Below are 15,254 nucleotides of genomic sequence, written 5' to 3'. Positions count from 1 at the left end.
TTAATATCTCCACTCGGCCCTCTTTATAGCCTCTTGTTACTTAATTCTCATTGCTCTTAATCAAAAACAGCCACCTTCTGTGGAATACGAAAAAACAGGCTCTGCTTTTAGCTTAAGTCTACAGTAGGCGAGCATTATGACACACTAACATGCTTGACATCATCACCAAAAACCAGTATATGTTACTGAGTAGCGCATGTGGTGCAAAGTGAAAACATATGGCACATATATATAAAAACGTAAGTTCTAACTTTAAAGATTATACGTTTGTAAAGTGAAGTAGTGGGGTTTTTTTAATGAGAGAAACTCACTAATACATGGGGTTTGTTATTGGATGGCTTACATTCATGGAACTTCAAATAATGCAAGCAAACCATACCTGATCGATGCTCTTCTTGCATGATTTTGGCCATGCAGATTGGATGCAGGCAAAATTACATCTTTGAAAATCTACCCCATTTTAATTTTCTCTTAAAAAAATAAAACAAACCAAAATCAAACACGTTTGGACATTAATTAAACACAGGAAACAGAGAGTTTATACCAAAGCCTATGTCCAAAGACTAAATTAAAGCTTACTTTGGCAAATTGTACATACTGGCCATTTGGGAGGGGTGGGGAAATTGTTCAGACAGAAGGAAGAATAGGAAGAACTTGCTTGTCTTGGCTACTTTCTCTCATTTTTCCATTCTTTCTTTCTTTCTTCTCCTGTGTGTAACACCCACAGATTTCCTAATGAGATGGTATGCGACCCACCACACACTGCTGTGTGGGTGTAACTTAAATGAAAACGAAATGTAAATTAAGAAGTAACATGCATGGATATTTATAATATGTGTCACAAAACTGAAAGGTGGTATTAAATAATATTAATATTAAATATAATATAACATTAATACTAAAAAGAAATTGTGATAGGTGAAAATTTTCTCTTCAAAATAGTTATGGTAGCCAGCTTAACAAGAGTCTTCTCTGCTCAACAGATCTAGACAGCAGGATGAGATCTGCTCAAAGTAAGGTAGCTTGGCTTCTGTTTCTGAAGAAAATCCTAATACAACATGCTTTGATATTAGAGGTAGTCTAAAATCTTACTAATACTGGTCTAATAATTCTAATTCTAATAAATTTTGAATACATCTTGTGATGTGGAGAGCAAACTAATTAAAATTGACCTGAAAAGATGGGAGTTCAAATAGGGGTGGAATGCTGACCTGGGATACTTGTAGTAGTAAGTAACCAGCTCATAAGCATCTTAATGTTCCTTCTATAGATACAGTCTTCCTTACAATAGCGGGGGTTTTACAGCAGTGAAACTCTAGACACAGACTTGCATAACTTTGAGCACAAGAAACCACATTCAGTTTGAAGAGCTCAAAAACTTTTAATAACCTCCAAATGCAACAATAGCTGCAAGCTTAAAAATTTCACCAGCAGCACCTACAGTATGTGTATGTAGTTAGGCACATACCAAGCTTGTGCATTTCTTTGTGTACCACAGAACGCTGCCAGCCAAATACTGGCCAGCTATCTTGCGCTTCGTTTGTGAAAAAAAACCACAAAAACTTATCACTGTACTCTACAAACAGAATCTGTGCTCCTAGAGAGGAAGGCAAAACACAAGAGGTTTTGGAGCCATGTTTGAGTGATGATAACTGCTAGACCATTACACTTGTGGCTCACCTAAAAGGATCAGTCCCTTAGAGGTAGGTCCCAGTTGCTCTGGTGAACACCCACCTATTCTGTTGTTTCCTTCTCAGGTAAGAACAGACTTGAATGTAACTTGAATAAACTTGATTCTTGGACTTGAACAAAGCACTCCTTTCTTACAAATTATAGCCCTGAGCAAAGCAGGCTGAGAGAAGAGGGAAGAGATGGATTTGGAAATTAAGTTGAACATGAATGTTCGTTATCACAGACTGTTTTCTTCCTTTATTTCTTTAGTGTTAATTAACAACAGTGAGATTAACTGCAGAAAACTGATGGAACAGTAATTTTACCGCATCCAAAGTAAATATTCTTTAATCTAAAACTGTCACAGATATTACTGATGACCTCCTCAAATGCATATCCTTAAGTTTTTCATTTTCAGGAAATAAGGGGAAGAGTCAAATAGAAGATCAGTTCACAACCCTGGGACAGCATACCAGTATTTTTACTGAAAAGCTCATGATATAAAGAAAATATAAGACCCTAAAATATCACGAGCACCCTCAAATTAGTGTTGCATCTGTCTGCATATATAAACACAATTATTATGTCTGGCAGTTTTATCTTACAAAATCATTATTTTTGAAAACCTATTTTTTACTGAGGCAGAAACTTTAAAAAATAAATAATAAAAAATATCACTCAGTAAAAGAAAACATAGAAAAACCTCAACAAATCTCAGAAATTCTGATCCTACCCTCTGTAATGTCTCTCTGCTTTCACTGTAAGAAAATTCTATTTGTTCACTCAAAACTAGAAGAGCATGGGGATCTGAAAGTTCATGCGTTTTTTAAACATTAATAATATTTTAAAGGGATAAAATGTAGTTACAGCTTGCAAGGAAAAAAAGGGTTTGAAAATCCTTTAATGTCCTGAAGCACTTTTTGCTTCTGCGGTATTGTGTTCTTGTGGGTGGAAAAAACCCTCCTGTCATGTCATAACAATCTGGCTCCCATATATGCCTAAAATTTTGCAATAATAAGCCAACCACACAGTATTTAACCTGTGTTTTCTTTATTAAAAACACTGATTAATATTGATAATAGTGTTTAAAGCCGCAACCATCAACTAGAATTCTATAGGAATATACCTTTTCAATAACTGAAAATATTTTGAGAGGCAAAGAATTTGTTCAGAATTAAAATCGCTAATATACATTGAATTCAAGAATTTGTATCAGTATACTGATTGCATATTGTAAGTATGTAATTACATTAATTGCGGAATTCATATTTCAGTACAGATCTATTTCAATATATTTAAGGAAATGTGAGAAACCATAGCCAACACAGGGCTTTACTATTGCAGCCCTTCTTTTCTGTGACAAGTTTATAACATGGTTCCAGGCTGGTAATTAAAAAAAAAAAAAAAGTCATTTCCTAAGAACTGTTTAAAAATAAATTGCTTGTATGATATAACACCAACAGATAAGCCTATCAACTGTAAAACCCACCATGATGACCACAACAGCTAGTGAAATAACATTAAATAAAAACTGGCAAGACATTTAGCCCCAAAGCTGATCTAACATTAGAGCACAAGCTGTAGTGATCATTATCTTTAGTTTAAAACATGCATGTACTGAAATTGCACCTATTAGTCTCACCACACACACACAAAAAAAAAAGTTCCAATTGGATAAATGCTCTTACTACTGTTCTCTTCTGCACAGTAATTACTCCCAAGGTCATTGACGCTACTGCCAAACCTGCAGTAACACCGGTGAAATGGCAAATGCCGTTTATCACATCATAGCAACTTTTTAAGACTGAACAGACTGTCAGAAGAGGGAGAAGTAAAGATATTATTTCTAAATTAAAAACTTCTAAACTAAATGTGGAAAGCAGGCTTAACAAACCAGCAAGATTTCCATCAATTTTGGAGGACCACGATTATACCATTTATTCTTTTTAGGTCTAATTATAGGCTCTCATACTAATAGTACAAGCGTTACGTTCATTTTTCAATAACATAGAAAATTAAAACCCACTTAATTTTTTCAATAACATAGCTGAAGTAATTGCAGACCCAAACACCAGCTATTTCAGGCTTACTGGCTTTCCCGATGGCAAATTTCTCATGGAAAAAATAAAGAACAGCAGTTTCCACCATACTTTATCTTACTTTATTTCACAATAAGTTAAATAATTTGTTTTACCGGTAAGAAACAAAGGACCAGATGGTGCATGTTCCATTGATTTCCATTGACCACGTTGTTTAGACGCTTCCAAGTAGTGTTTGACCCTTGAAGCCACAACTTCTTCTAGCAGCATGCAGACCTCCTGAAAGAGTAATCATTGGCCTATGTAGATCTAAATTTACATACATGCCCACAGACACACAGCAGAAATCAATACAAAATCACTCCCTTTCAGATAAAAAGGAAAAACATTATCTGCAATTAAGTACTGAGGTATTACATAGAGGTGAGAAGCACATAATTCAGGAAATGAATGGGAACAAGGGGAGGGGGGTGTCAAAATTTTGCTACAAAACAAGAGAGGAAGTATGTTATGAAATTCTCAGTTGGCAGATGAAATATGCTATATTACAATACTAATAATTTTTGAACAGCAAATTAGTTTCATTTGTATGCAGAGTAGGAAAAAAATACATGTTAAAAATGTATCATAACATTAGGTATTTAAGCAAAATATTAGTAAAAATCCTCCCAGGAATTGTCAACACACTATTTCTTTGCAAGAATCCTTACAAACCACAACAGATATTTTGGTTCAATTCAGTGTAGTTTTGGGGGGAAGACTCAGAGCTAATTAGGTCACAGCAACCTGATTTCTCTAGTTCATTTTTATTTTTCTGCTGCTAAACATAACCATTCGTATCTTTCATACTTCCTTCAGCAAAGCACAATAAAAACCACATACTACTCAAGAAGAACAAACCCTTCAGCCAGAATAACCATAGAAAAAAAACTTGGAGTAAAAGCAAAAAATTAATCTCTTGAATACCAGAATAAGTTTTCAGATTAATACATACATATTTGAGACTTTTCCCTCAGTATTCTCATTTTCCATTATGCATAACTATGTGCTCACAGAAATGATACTTTGTGGCACACAAAAATATCATTTTACCTTTTTACAGTATTTGGACAATAGACAAAATTATATTAGTACTATCTAAACTACAATATCTTGGCTTGAAATTTACTTTTGATTAATCTAGAAAGTATGCAGAGCAACAAATTTTTAATGTATTGCTCTAAATGAAAGCAATGCACATATATTGGTCAACCACAAACAGTGTTTTCTCCTTACAGTAAGAAATACATTTTCCTTTCTGCTTGAAGAGTATAATTATAAAATACTGTATTTACTTATTCTTCTGTTTAACTCATTAAAGTGATCTCGTTACACATTCCTTCACAGGACTATGCGTTCAGGTTAGAATGAAAAGATCTAGAAAGCAGCGGAAACATAGTGTGCATTTGGTTCCTTCTGCAACAATAAAGATTAGCATGCATTTCCTTAATTTACATGGAAAATATTTTACTTGTTATGCTTATGGAAATATTATTGAAATGATTCTCCACAAAGAACTACACAGACCTATATTTAAGAAAGCATAAACAAGAGCAGGCTTCAAGAGAATCGTCTCTACGTACTTTCCACCGCTAAAAAGAACTTGTAACTGAGACCTTCTATAAGCATATGGAGAGATCATACCAATGACATGAATAGAAATCAGTTTAATAAATGTTCCTCAAAGTACAAAGATAAAACTTTGACTTTGTTATTCCAGGGGAGAAGATACAGGACAGAAAGGGCAGGGAAATTTGAAGGGCAGAAAGAGAGAAAAGCTCCCAAATGCGTCAATTTGCATCTCGCAGCAATCCCAAGATGACTTTATATACAACGCATGTGACAGCAGTGTGCAAACTGTGGTCTTTACAATGCCCAGCTAGACAACATGCACTGTATTTTCTCACACCAGCCTCATGCCTATAGGCACTCATTTAGTTCCTAGCCTGCTCTACATGACCCATGCTCCAAGCAGGAGCTGGCAGCTGACAAGCCAGCACCGCTCCCTCCTTCTGCCTGGGACCGCATCCCCAGGCTCCATTTGCTACAAACAGCAGCCACTGACTTTCATCCAGGGTAAGCAGGGGATCAGCAGAAATCATATTTGTGTTACAAGAGGTCTAAGAGGCATCTGCTTTTCCCACAGACAAGCAAAGAGGGCTGTACCACCATTAGTATCTTCCAGAATTTGGAAACAACAAAAATGTAGAAACCTGCTTGCGATGAATATGTAAAAGCTCCCATAAAAAAATATGTAGGCATAATTTGTCTATAATACCTTACTGACCTTTTTCTTCCCACTTTAACAAAGATTCCGCATAGGACTTTCAGGAAGCGAATTGTAAAGCTATTGGAATCACACTTCTCGGTTGTCGAAAATATGCAACCTTTGCACTTCACTCAAAATGTGCGGTCACAGAAATTTAATGAATGCTGCCCTGTCATGCCTCTTTATTAAATCAATCATGATCTAATTTCCTGAAATTCATATCTTTTGTTTTGGCAGTCTTACAAAATACATTTTGAAAACACTTAAAAGTCAGATAACCAGGAGAGTAAAACTGGTTATAAATAGAAGGGGTAATGAGTATTCATTTAGTCAGAAAAAAGTAGTCTAAAAGATTTCCCCTATTTTCCTCTTTCTCTGCTTAATAAGCACATATCGGATGAACCACATGCTGTTAAATATTCCGCTTTCACTCCCTCAGGATATTAATTTATTGCTGCTTCTAATTTTATTTGAATGTATTACTTTGAGACGTATGGGGATGCTCTGCAGTGACAAGTTAATTATGCCATTATTAGGAAGGCTATCTGCTGAAAATTACCGTAACAGAGACTTGCGGGAAAGTCCACAGGCATTTGAAACATGTCCTGCATTCATTTTCAATAGGGAACTTCTCAAGTTCCCACACAGACTGAAACAGGGGAAAACTCCCACCAGTAACTCATCACAAGATTGTAGCAGAAATCACACAGAATCTGATGAAAGTTACATTCATAATTTTGCTGGTCACTGATGCACTGATTTTCCAAAATTTCATCTGTTGTCAGGATATACAAATGATAGACTTAAAAATAAAGATTGGAAGTTTCTTTTCAGAAGATACAATGGTTCTACGATAGTTTAACATGCATACTCATTACGTTTTCTTGCACTTTCTAAATGCAACATCAGTCATGCTTCTCCGAATGAGAAAAAAACAATTAATAGAAAGATATTTCACCAATAAGCTCTGCAAAAATGATACCTGTCACAATCTGTTTTATATCACTCAGGATAATTTACAAACTTTCATGAGAAATATGTTTTTAAAATTAAAAGTTAAGTCAGAAGAATCAAAACAGCATACACACATGCATGTATGCACACACACAGAGTTTAAAAATTAAAAGGCAAATTGAAAGTGGTCATTAGTGACCCAAAAAGCACATATGGTTGACTTAGGGGTCCCACAGCAGCCGTTGACGGTTAGGTATAACTAACAATATTCTCATAACATTGAAAAATTCTGAACAGTTCAAGGCAATCCAACTTTTTCCCTGCAGCCACATGCTTTTGAAGTAGAATTGATATTTGTTGTACCTCTTTCTCATGATCTGAAAACCAGCTGGTGTCTTTACTGGAGCCTTGGGGCAAAATATGAACATCCACCAAAACAGCAAAGTTCCCACACTGAAAAAAAAACGAAGAAGAAAAAAAATGTTCAACTGTAGCTGCTAGGAAGCACATGTTGAGCAGACAAGGAGGTAAACAATCAGGTAAGCATATGCATCTGATTCAGAGATACAGCAGGCAGAACATAAAACTGTGGAAGATTATGAAGTATGGAATTACAAATTTACCATTGTTTGTGAGCTTAATGAGAAACAAGAGCACCAGACCTATCTTGGATAGCTCACTGAAAAGTTTAAACAATAACAACAAGCACAAGTACATGATATTTTCTTCTGCTATCTATATGCCACTTTTAAATCTGAGTTCAAGCAAATTTTAACTTTGAAAAATTAGCTATTCCTTCACCAAACTCCCATCATTCTGTTTTCTGAGAATTTAGTACTATATTAGTTACCTAGTTTGCATTTTTAATTTATTAAGTCCTTAAAAACTCAGCCTCTTTAGAAGTCTTTTCCTCTCTCCAAACTACCTAATGTAAAGAACATCAAGTTTGAAGAACTTGTGGAAACCACCTAATAATTCATTGACATCTGCCATTTAGCCAATACTATACTTTGAATGGTTAAATGATAATAAGGCTAACCTATTAATAAACACTATATACAGTTGTTAGGATGATACAGGCTACATCCCAAGACACATGAACTATTTCTGAAATTCCTTGACAAGCTTTAATTGAGGACAGTGTGACATAAGTGGTTTAATTATGTTCTTTCGTCAGTACATCAGTCATTACAATGACCTTCTAATATAAGGAAGAGTGAACAGCACAAACACATCGCCTTAGTTCCGCTGTGCACTAACTCACCCCTAAAGCAAGAGAATACTGCCTCTTTTCATGCACAGAGGTATGGTGCATTACAAGCTAATGCTTTCCCTTTCTTCTACTGTAACACAGCACCAAATCTCACTCAGACATCCTTTAACTAAACAACTTGCAAGGTAAAAGCCAATTTCATCATTCTGTTTTGGCTGCTTGTGCCGCACTTGTGATGCAATAAACTCACTCTTTGAAAAGACTGGACATGTGCGGTCATGGCAATTGCACATCCGGAATGTCTGATGGAATAGAAACAACATCCTGATTCCAGACAAATCTCAAATGTGTATGTGCAATCCAGCATTCGATTGGTCTCGTTTCAAGTGGACATTGCAGCGCACACTTCCTGTCCTAACTCTCTCTCTCCCCATATTTGCTCTTCACTGCCAAACATCTGCAAATCCCATGCCAGAATTCCAATTGCTAACAGAATTAGTTCTAGAAATAGTATAACATATATTTTTACACTATAGTTCTACATCACCTACAGTCTAAGAGGTACATCTATACCTTAGGCTTATGGTATAGAAGAAGTAGAGTCTTTGAGAGTACCCTTACCTGTACAGTTAGTACAAAGAACAACAAGATTTAGCATTGATTTTATTAATCATGGTAGCATATTTGGCAAATTAGAAATCTCTGGGTTTACAAAACACTTAGATCTGTAAATTAGCCAGAAGTATTTAAATAATGATTTAAATAATGATTTAAATATAATTAAAATATAATTCATGACCAATATTGTACCATAACTAGAATACAAAAGTTTGGCAAATGAGACAGGCATTGTGAAATCATTTTGAGAAACTTCTAAGTTACTTATAGGTATCAGCCACTGAAAGAGCAGAATGCTTTGATCTATTTTATCAAAAGGCTTCTCTTTCCTCCAGAGAACCAAGAATTACCAGATGGTTGCAACAGCAAACCTCTCCAAGCTTTAAATTGATGACAAAATATCTCTCAAAAATCTCTGGTGAATCATTAGTCAGCTCCAGCAAACTTTTGAGTTGACTACTGAACTTCAAAGTTAGCAGACACTGCATATTATAAAGAGAAAGCCAGTAAATTATTCATAGTTCAGCACTTATAACAACGAACAAGTATTTGATACATCAAGAAAATTCAAATTATCAAACGCTACATGTTAGCTTGCATCATTTTCTATTGACTACAGAAACTTTATATATACATACAGATGCAAAGTATAGACCTGTTTTTCAAGGAGAGAGAATGTTTGTAATTATTTTCTTTTGAATGGCAATATTTGTCTCATTTGCAATCTTGAAACAACTGGAAAAAAGAAAATAATGAACCATATTTGAAACTATAAAATAGAACAGTTCAAAATTATCTTAAAAATATTACAAACAGACCAAACATTTGTACTACTTCAAAGAAAAACAAATATATAGGAATAATGTGTAAATCCTTGTAATAGACAAGCTTTCCCAAGGGAAGATTTCTATCCCTCTGAGTTTTGGAGCACTCTTCTTGTAGACAGCATACCTGGAACTATTTCAATATCCAAAAGCCAACAGTTTTGCCACTCAATTAGAACAGCTTTGGGACAGGACACAAGGAAGCATAACTGTCACAGACAAAGAGGAAGATGGGGAGAATATAAGCACAGATCTTTGTGGGTGTCGTTACCTCCTATTTTTCCTGAGTCCTGAACATCATACAAGCAACAGCTCCCATGCAAGCTCCTTTGCGTTCTCAAATTATACAATACCTTGTATACCCTACACCTGTATTTATACTTTATATGCTTTCACATGGTACAGCTTTATGTATGATATTTTCACTAAGCAGCTCAATACAGCTTTGGCTGCTCCAGCAGCAAAGGAAGAGTTCCCTGTACAGACTAAATTCCAATACAAATAATTGTGGGGAACAGAGGGAAGTGGAAGAAAAATGTATACTGTTTATATTAACAGATTTGGTGATCTTATAAAAGCTTCTAAATATTTTTTATTTTTATTCTGAAGACATGCAATTCCATGAAAATACTAGCTTTTCTTTTAGAGGAAATGAAGTGCTTCCAGTCATTGTGGCTGCAAGAAGCAACTCGTGACTCCTAAGTACTGTAACTGAAAGGCAAACAAAAAGAACAGAACTTTTTAATTTTATATTTTCAACCTCAATCGCACAATTTGCACTGGAAATTATTTTTAGATTGTCAAAACTGAAACCCAAACGCCTGATTTGATGGGAAACGCTTCTGTCAAGAATCAATAGAAAAACATTTCACTGAAAAATTAAAGACAGAAACAGATGTGCCAATTAGATATACTCCATAATTCTAGAATTCAAAAATTCTTCATTTTTACAAGCTGCTTTTTAATGTTAACGTACTTACTGTAACAGTCTAATAACATTCACTGTTATTAAACAAAGGGCTTTACATGATCTCAGAATGTTGTTAGTGTTTTGTTGTACAGTAATGGCATCTAATTCAGAACATATTTTCAGGAATCAAATTGTTTACACAAATACATCAAACACTTCATAGATTCTGCAAATGGAAAAGATAACCAGACATGTAACATAAACAGAATGAATACCAACGCGAAGTGGTAAGTCAGTCAAGGAAAGTCAACTGCTCATAACCTGTTATAATCTTGGCCCAGGATAAGCACATATTAGATGGTGGATTATTATGTCAAATCGCCCAATAAGCAGATAAACCCAAACAAATAATTTTTATTGCTATGCTCATCTTTACAATCAGGGTGCTCCTACATGGGTACTTGCATTTCTTTAAACTGCATCCCTTCAAATAGCATAACAACAGTCATTATAAACAAAAATACTTGGGATGCTGTGGATAAGCATGGTGAGTTTGTGTTCAGTTACATCATTCCAAACGTGCTGTATCATTAAGCCAAACAGGACTGGAGAGCCAGCCTCCCAAGACACATATTAGCGTTTCCCATTTCTGTGATTATTCTACGAATGCGGGCTGTAGGGTCAGAATTAATTGATGCTTAGTTGAAAAGGAAACATATGATAGTTTGGCCAGCTTCTGGGGGCGGGCGGGAAGGAGGCGAGCTGCAACTGTCACACACGCTTTCACTTCCCAGAAGGATAGCTGCAAACATAGGTGACACCATCAGCATAATAGTAGCAGGTTGAAGTTTGCTGCCTCTGCTTCAAATCAGAACAGTCTTTGTAGTACCAAAAGCTTGGGAAGTTTGTTATATTAATTGGTCTACAGAAAGACAATACCCTTCCCTATAAGCCTTTCTTTGTTTATAATCAATTTTAATTAAAGACGATTCTGAAACACATTTCCCAGTTCCACTGGGAGAGAAGCATGCCCTACACTGTAAAACTTTAGTTCTCCAGGTTAAGCATACGGGGACTGTTTCTTTCTGATGTTACCTCTTCCCTGAAAGGTGTGATACTTAGTTACAGTGATAATTTTATTCCACTCTCAGATGATGTCAATAGTTCAAAAAACTAGACTAGATCCCGATGACCACTCAAAAACGTCACAATGCTGAAAAAGGGCTTCCAGAGACATAACTCATAGAATCACAGAATGGTTTAGGTTGGAAGGGACCTTAAAAAGCATCTAGTTCCAACCCCCCTGCCATGGGCAGCGACACCTTCCACTAGACCAGGGTGCTCAAAGCCCCATCCAACCTGGCCTTGAACACTTCCAGGGATGGGGCAACCACAACCTCTCTGGGCAACCTGTTCCAGTGCCTTCACCACCCTCACGGTGAAGAACTTCTTCCTTACATCTAATCTAAATCTACCCTCTTTCAGTTTAAAGCCATTACCCCTTGTCCTATCACTACATGCCCTTGTAAAAAGTTCTTCTCTGGCTTTCTTGTAGGCCCCCTTTAGGTACTGGAAGGCTGCTATAAGGTCTCCCCGGAGCCTCCTCTTCTCCAGGCTGAACCACCCCAACTCTCTCAGCCTGTCTTCAAAGGAGAAGTGCTCCAGCCCTCTGGCCCTCCTCCATCTTCGTGGCCTCCTCTGGACTCGCTCCAACAGGTCCATGTCCTTCTTATGTTGGAGAAAATGATGTGTCTTCCTTTTGTTTATACATTTAGCACCAATCATTTTCAATATTTTGACTTTTTCTCTTCTACAGCAATAGCAACAGGCAAAAATCATTTAAGCAAGTAAGCACACAGCACAGGAGATGTATTTGTCATTATACAAAATGAATTTGCCTTTCATTTACAAGCATGTCTAGGAGCACTATGATTCGAGGCCATATACAGTTTTCCCAGACTGTAGGACACACTTTTCCAGTAGTCAATGCCTCAACCTGCATAAACACATGAGTCAGGATAGCTCTTTATGCCACCACCACTGCTGATGGCCATATGGGAGCAAAGGAGGTTTGGTGACACCTGACACTGTACGTTTCTCATTCTTTTAAGTAGATAGTTACAATTTGGTATGTGCATAGCTTTTCTACATATTTTTCCAGAATCTCCAGAGTTTGTTTTTGGGGGGTTTTCCTCCTAGGAAAAAAAAAAAAAGGATCGAATTTTTTTTCACCATACAGTCAAGTTGCACAGAAATAGTGCCTCTCTAGTTACTGTTCAAATCAAGATGGTTTTTCAACTTTGAATTTCAGTAGAGTGTTTAGAAACCACGAGGTCACTAGTGATTGGTTTTACTGTCATGAGATTAATCAGAAGGTCACCTAACAAGAGGAACTGGTGATTATAAAAGGATTTCTCACCAGCTGATTCAGAAAGAGAGCAGAACAGACCAGAGAGAAGGCTCCAGAAGGAGCCACAAGCAGGAACCCTCAAGGAATTGATGAGACAAGTCCATTCTTCAGAATGCTCAAGAAACAAGAAGCAAATGTCGGGGGGGGGAAGTATATTCCACTTTTGACCTTTTCTCTTTTCTGGATGAGAACTCCTTGGTTCTGGAAATTTTGCAAAGCTTGTAGTTTGTTATAAATATTGCATGGCTCTGAGGAGATGAGTAGTAACCCAAAACCATCCTCAATGCTGAGCCATTCACCATATTATTGGGGAATCCACAGCTGCTTGTACTAGATGCAAAATGGGACTACAGGATCTGGAATCACAAAAAGGGGAAAAGATGGAAGATGCGCACAACTGGAAGAGTAAGTAGGAACTCATGCCAACAGACTGAGCTCTGCTATGTTTCAGAAAACTTCACAGTATCTGGGCTGTATCTTGCAGTTTTGTGAGTGTCCAGCAAACAACTAGGCTGCCGTTCGGAAATCTCAAATGGGATTCTATTTTCTTTACTAGAGTTGTAGAAGAGTTTTGACAAATAGCTGGTCTTGTTAAAGAAGGATTATAGCCATCAGCTAACATTGCCTAGCTCTTTGCAGTCCCCTGCTTTCAAAAATCTATGGGATCACTCTGCAACACTAAAAAGGGAGCAGCAGATCAACAGCAATGGCATAAGGGGGTCTAACTTGAAGATCTATTGTCAAAGATAGCTGTACTAAATTATACACAGATTCAGCAGGAATCGGGCAACCTAAAATGCATTCAGACTTTCCAAAAGCAGGGAGGAAATTCCCCCTTTTATAACCTGAATACAAGTTATATCTAAGTAATCTCTTGCAAGTGGTTGGCTTGCTTTTTTAGGAGTATAGTTTATGTATGAGAAATTCCTAAAGGGAGGAGTGTTTAATTTTCTGGTGTTTTAGTGGAAGAAAAGAAGTAGTTATCTGAAAATTCAATCAATGAGCTATGGGAGCATTAAGATCACATTCAGAGGTTCCCATGCCAAGCAAAAGAGGTGCAAGCAGAGAACAAGCCTTTAGAACAAACTTTTCAGAAATGTGGTCTGAGAACACAAGAAACTAGGATGCAACATCAGGGCAATATTTTAGACTCTTAAAAGATGCAGATGGACAGGATATTAAACATAAGAAATGATGGGAAAAAGAAAACAAGATATACTTGTGAATGATTCAACCCTTAGGAAAATGTTAAGTAGTTTCAAATCTGATAGAGCTGTGTATGATACTGGAGACTTTCAAATTAAGGACTAATACGCTGTTGTTAAAGCACGTAATTGCAAGAGATCCACCCAAATCAACAGATTAAAATAAATTAATCAAGACAATTCCTTCAAGAACACCTTAAGTATCTGCCAACGTAAAGGATCTGCATGTTTTTAGCAACATAAGAATGCTTCAGTGCAAACAAAGCCCTTCAGTTCATCACCCACAGTCAGGCTAAGCAGTAATTACTTAATCTAAACATCTGAACTGGTCTTGGAGAACTGCTCTATCAGGTACAATGTTGAAAAAGAGGCCTAAATTGCATGAGAGAATTAAGCTTAATTTAGGTTGTCAATCTGTGCTGGTCTGATCCCAATTCCGTAGGAGGTTTTGTAGCCTACATATTGAAAGGAGCCATGAAGCTGGAGCTCAAACAATTGCAAAAAGCAAGTTTTTCCTCAGGGCAAAGTCTCCAAGTAACAGTGCAATCTCAACATTGTTTTGAAAGGATATATACCATGTCCCTGCCTGTGTCAGAACTGATCCAGAAAAACAGAAATAGCAGCACAGTATTTGTTCAAGATAATAAAAAGATAATTTGAGATTCCAACAAGCTGCTTTCACCCTTTTGTCGTAAAATACTATTATAAAAACTATGGTATTTTTTAAATCATAACTAGCAAGCGATGAAGGAATACTAATCTCTGCAGCAACCTGCATTTATGACATTTTGAGTTGGGGAGGGTGAGAGGCCTTATTAACTGGATAGCTCAACCTATTCACAATCTATCTAAATGCAATTAATTCTTAATTGTAAATTTTAAGGACATTTCCTAGGGCTTGGACACACCAATAGAGTGCCACAGGATAACACGTTATTATATATCACCTGATCTTTGGTGAGTGGGTGCAGGTAAAGATTAGAGCTACCTTACCTAGCTCTCACCCTAAGCTATCAACAATAAAAGTTTGGTATTACAGAAGTGATTCATGATGAGAAGAATGGCCTTGTCACTGCTGTACTAAACTGGAATTTGGGATGTC

The 15,254-nt window shown here is 36.5% G+C and overlaps 1 protein-coding gene across 1 annotated transcript in view; it reads right to left on the bottom strand.

Annotated features, from left to right (window-relative positions):
* The window catches only part of SLX4IP (SLX4 interacting protein), an 81,012-nt gene that overhangs the window by 32,836 nt on the left and 32,922 nt on the right, over positions 1 to 15,254 (bottom strand). Inside the window, 2 exon segments of the mRNA XM_050895101.1 lie at positions 3,866 to 3,989; positions 7,336 to 7,425. Coding sequence (XP_050751058.1) covers positions 3,866 to 3,989; positions 7,336 to 7,425 — 214 coding nt within the window.

This window comes from Gymnogyps californianus, chromosome 3 (genome assembly GCF_018139145.2).
Source record: "Gymnogyps californianus isolate 813 chromosome 3, ASM1813914v2, whole genome shotgun sequence".
In the NCBI taxonomy this organism is placed as follows: Eukaryota; Metazoa; Chordata; class Aves; order Accipitriformes; family Cathartidae; genus Gymnogyps; species Gymnogyps californianus.
This window is presented reverse-complemented; position numbering and strand designations above follow the sequence as displayed.